The following is a 5,527-nucleotide window of genomic DNA, read 5'->3' on the forward strand; positions in this document are numbered from 1 at the left end:
TTAACCCCTGAAAAACTCACCTGTTTTGACACTTTAAATAACTGACCCACTGGAGTTGACATGGGCAATATACCAGGAAATGAAAAATAATGCGATAACAGTTGCAGGACCAAACATTTCCACTATAAACGAATCCTTGTAACAAAAGTGTGGGTAAAACCATATCTACATCTATATCTATTTCTAATTCTCTCTCTCTCTCTCTCTCTCTCTCTCTCTCTCTCTCTCTCTCTCTCTCTCTCTCTCTCTGTATGTATACACATGTATGTGTCCATATGGAGAAAAACATCACGAAACACAAAATTACGATGCACTGAAAAATGAAGCAACATAACAGAAAGATGAAATGAAAACTATCGAAGTGCAAGCACAAATTCCAAGATCATGCATTTTATTATTAAAAGTTGCAGCAGAAAACAGATCAAAACATGGAAAACACAAATTTGTGTTTGAGAAAATGAGAACGACAAATTTAAAGCTCAATAGTCTGAGTCATTTATTTATGCATAAAGAGAACTTATTGGTGAGTAGACACACTGGCCTTGGCATCCATTTTATCTTCGACAATCTCCTTCTCATCATCCGAGTCGCTTGTAACAATGAACCTACAATGTAGCATGACAATGTATGTAAGAACTATGATGGCGTTTTAGACACAGCAACATATTAGATGAATTTTTACATGTGGGTGTGTTTATATGTTATTATATATATGTGGGATATTTTTATATACATATATTTAGCAGCTTACTTGTGACGGTTTACACGCTCTGTTTCCTTAGCAGGAGTGGGGACTTCCATGGTTCTTTTTGCCACTTTTGCTGTTGACGGTGATGGGATGTCCGGTTTGGATAATATTGCGGAGATTCCGGGTATGAGTGGATGTGCCAGAGTTTCAGCGAGAGGGTTCTCCTGAACACTTTCTTCGGGGTAGACTTTAATACAATTAAAGCTCTCATAGGTTCCTTGCACGTAGTAGGAGGTTGCTTTCAATAGAACAACTTGCTTCGTGTTCAGGAGGTTAGCAAGTGCATTTGGCAACACAGTGTTGCAAGTCTCCTAAACAGAATAAGATTAGTAACTAAACCAGCAGGTAATGAGCTGAGGATATCAAAAATAGATGCTTACCGCGTCCAGCTCTGGCAGTAGGCTTTTTGCGGTAGTCTTGGTTAGCTCTTCAGCAGTCTCGTCAAAAAGAGCAATAACCGTCTCTGCTGATCCATCCGTTACGTCACAATGAATACGGAACCTGCAAGAGTGAAAGCCTCCTTACATGTGCAGTCCTATAAATATAGTTCAGATGGTTGAATTAGACTGTTAGTGGACTAAATACCTTGTGATTGGTTCCGGCACAATATCATTACAAGACTCTGCACCAATGCTGATTAAACTTCCTCAAGAGGCCTTTTTTTGCCTTACAAACGCTGCACGTATTATAGTACCAACTGTTTTTCAGGCGGATGTTTGTGACCTCCACTTTAAACTTGTAGACATCATCCGGCTAAAATAAATTGGAAAATAAATTAAATATAATCACGTGGTTATGTTATTTGACAATAGAAGGTGAGTCAGAAGGTGCAACATTACTTACGACGTTGTTTTTACCCTTGCGACAGATTGCAAGGAGTTCTGAAAGTGAACCTTCCTTGGGAGGCAGAAGTTGCCACGTTGGAGATGAGTCTTCCACGACAACAGGTAACTGGACGCCACTGAAATGAACACGGTGTTGGCATAAAAATGTAGTTCACATTATATAAATAATATGTGCTAGTATTAGTGGGGGCCAAACCTCATTTTCTCTATGAACTTGTTAAGGGTGGGTATCTGGATGTCATCGATAACGAGGGTTGCTGATGTACTTGAGAGGGAAAGCGTGCCTATAAAGAGGAACATGACAGCGTTAGTACCGGGTGGAAAAATAGTTGTAAACTGAGATTGGTTATGTTTGAAGGATACCACATACCAGTGGAGGTTTTTTTGACCGAGACAGACGTTAGAATGATGCAATACAACGCAGATGTTGCGGGTACCTTCTTTATAAAAGACGGGCCCAAGTTTCCCCATAGTGTCGTTCGGATTGTTCGCCCCCTGGGGGAAAATTAAGGTAAACAAAATATGTGAAGAAAAATATGTAAGCAAAATAAATTATTTAACATACTAAATTAAATATTATATGTAATCGTAAATAATATATACATGACATCTTAAATAAATCATATAAATATAAAAAGTATAAATAATGAGTTATTGATATATCGTAAATAATAATAGCTGCTGCTGCTGCTATTATTATTATTATACATGTGCATTTTAGGTACACAGTTAGGTGTGATGTGTGCCTTTCATTAGCAAGTTCAAATTCCAGGGTTGTTACTCCTTTGCTCGTTGGCTCGGGCGTACCAACATTCATAACACACCCAACAACATCTACAAAAAATAAGGTGACATGTTTTGAAGATGGTATAGTAATTATATAGTGGTTTAAAAAATAAGGCAACGATCAGGAAGTTTTACCTACTAAGTATTTGCCGTCAGTCGCCTCAAGGTGTTCAATTTCAATGCAGCTGAAGGGATGGCGGATAAACGAAGCTGCCTCGGCCGCTGGCTGCTTTCTCAGGAATGTGGAACCGTGCAGCTGAATCATGAGCTTATTGTCCTTTAAAACACGATACTCTTCTCTATTTGGTATCACGTCAAAGTGGCTGAGCAAGTAAACACATCCAGCATTCAACCTTGGGATAAAATGGTGAGATACATTGCTTTTAGCAGTCAACTGAATGACATTACCCTGATTAAACGCAACGGATTAGTATACACGTAAGTGAACAATTAAAATGTCTAAAAGTTTCCTTTCAATGTAACCTTTAGAAAGCTACAGAGTGATTGTGAATTACACAAAGACATGTAAGAAGAATATTTATATTAAGTATCACGCATAACATATACTTTCAATTCAAGATTTATAGGTAGCAATGACCTTGTTTAATTGAACTCTAGATGGCAGAGAAATCAATGCTAATGTAGCAATAAATAGGAGGTTTCTAACGTTTAACCTATTCTCTAAAGGTAGATATAAATTATTTGCATCATGCGGTTAAAGAAACAATGTGATTTGACAAATAGATATTCATACACTATGTATGAAAAATTGCAATAAGACCAGTCTAGCTGTTTACAAAAGTTGTGTATTAGAAAAGTTATGTACTAAATATTAGCATAAGATAATGATAGCACCACAACTGTGATTTCCACAACTACATAGTCATACATTATTAGTGCAAAATATACATATTCGTACATTATGAATACAAATACAGTGTTGTTGAAAAAATGTCAAACAAATACAATTAAGGTGAAAAATTTCCATGATGCATATTTATTAACCCCATGGAAATATATTACTTGTGGAGGTTTCCATCACCAACAACTATCTTATCCAAACATTCCATGTGTTATTACAATTTATTGTACCCGATAAATTAATAATGCAAAATTCACATTAGAAAATAAAGTTTGATTCAAGATATCTTTGAGTGAATCACCAATTCTTATTTCATTCGAGCATTCCATACGATGTTACAGTTAAATACGTAACTTTTGTACAAAACCAGGCAGTGTAATTGTAGGACAAAAGGTGAGTTTTATACCTGCTCATCAGAGGAGATGAAATCGGTGCTCAAATACTTCCCGTAAGCGGTGTGCGTATCCCAACTTCGACATATCATCACTTTCACAGCCGCCTCCTTTCCCAATTCAAGTTGGTGAAGGAACACATAGCTTTTTTTGTCAAGACCACATGTGGATGTTTGATTAATTTGTGCCATTGCAATTGAATCTGATGTTGTCGTTGGTATTGATAACAATAGAAGACGCACTTGCTATTTATACCCATGGCAAACCACCTCTTCAGCTGAGCTATTCAATTCAAAATTAATCGGTTACCTTCAATTGGAGTAATTATAACCCATTAAACCGTCCAATTTGGGATTCAATTAAATTCAATCGCATCCGTTTGAGAGCAAGGGATGTGAGAGGTTAGGGTTAATTGAGTGACGATAGGAATTTAGATTGAATCTGAGTAATGAAGCGGTGGGGATGGAGGTACGATGTATATATATAGTAGTAAAAGTAAAAACAATTGCTTTAAATTATGTATATAATTATTGTTAGATTATTATTATTATTTATTATAATTATAATTATAATTATTATAATTATAATTATAATGATATGTGTAGATGTGTAGATATACCGTATATAAAATTTGAGGTTAAGTCTGAAATTTAATATGCATATTTATTGACCCTGGAGTCAGTATTTAGTTAGTTAGTTATAGATTATTAAATTTATTATTATTATTATTATTATTATTATTATTATTATTATTATTATTATTATTATTATTATTATTATTATTATTTTTACTAATTATAAAAGATTATTTTTTTAACATCACTTTTATTAAAACAACTAACACGAATACATTTTTTTTAAACTAAACACAAACATGGCTAAACACAAACATAGCTAAACACAAACATAGCTAAACACAAATACATTACTGGTATTGAAACACACTAATAACGATGACGAGGATGACTACTAGCATCCAATTTAGTGGACGAACTTTCAGAACCTGAGTTTGATGCTGCCGATGTTTCAGAAACGAAGGACCGGTCGATAGGTAACGTGGTTATCGGACGTCATCCCACCAGACCTCAACCACACCAATACTAGTAAATACACGGTTCAGAAATGCTCCGTACGGAAGATGAGGTCTTGTTTTTGCATAACGAAGTTGATTCATTTGGGAAGCGACCAAATGAGCAATATTTACTTGAATGTTGTGAGTTATGCACCAGTGAGGACATGCTTCAGTCATTGACAATCGAGTGACGTTTGGCTCGCGGTGGTACATGGTACTCTTAATAATTACATTTCTTATAGCAATATTTCCCGGACAAAGATATTCGTCAAGGATTCCTGAACGTTCTACGGTTCTGAATGGAATCGCAGTACGACACACAAGTATGGCCATGTCATATTTTGGAATATCCTGAGGAAGAGCTTCGAGGTCTTCACTCGGAAAATAGATATTTTTACCTTCAAATGGTACGCCCAATAGCATACCAAATTGTCAAGAGTATACCCGTGTTACCAGTCATAGATTTGAAACCTCACTAATTGTTCATTAATGAATTCAAAGTTGGAATAGAATTGATGCACGAGTGCAGGAAAAAAGAACTTATCAAGCAAAAGGAAAGGAAGCCAACCCAATCTTCTGAATTCACGGTCGATCTCTGGAAAATCTTGTAGTCTGACTTGTCGACCTTCACTAATAGGTCTATTATTTGTTGGTTGATTCATAGTGTGATTGTAGAGATAGAGATATAGAGACTTGAATGGGTAGATATGGATGAAAAGAGTTTGTATGGCTACTCTTTAAGTAGACAAAAACTGCCACCAAGAATTCCCGCACAAATGTTTCCCGCCCAAATATTTCCCGCCCTAATGTAACGGTGTTTAT

At 35.9% G+C, this 5,527-nt stretch overlaps 1 protein-coding gene across 1 annotated transcript; it reads right to left on the minus strand.

Moving 5' to 3' along the window:
* Nucleotides 1–372: 372 nt before the first annotated feature.
* Nucleotides 373–4,063, minus strand: LOC139897171 (uncharacterized). The gene is made up of 9 exons (XM_071879829.1): nt 3,648–4,063; nt 2,515–2,788; nt 1,964–2,088; nt 1,790–1,877; nt 1,592–1,709; nt 1,334–1,501; nt 1,129–1,249; nt 752–1,059; nt 373–605 (listed from the first exon to the last, which is right to left on the minus strand). The coding sequence occupies exons 1-3, from the start codon at nt 3,822–3,824 to the stop codon at nt 2,036–2,038; spliced, it is 504 nt and encodes a 167-aa protein (XP_071735930.1). The 5' UTR covers nt 3,825–4,063; the 3' UTR covers nt 373–605; nt 752–1,059; nt 1,129–1,249; nt 1,334–1,501; nt 1,592–1,709; nt 1,790–1,877; nt 1,964–2,035.
* Nucleotides 4,064–5,527: the final 1,464 nt, after the last annotated feature.

This window comes from Rutidosis leptorrhynchoides, chromosome 3 (assembly GCF_046630445.1).
Source record: "Rutidosis leptorrhynchoides isolate AG116_Rl617_1_P2 chromosome 3, CSIRO_AGI_Rlap_v1, whole genome shotgun sequence".
NCBI lineage: Eukaryota > Viridiplantae > Streptophyta > Magnoliopsida > Asterales > Asteraceae > Rutidosis > Rutidosis leptorrhynchoides.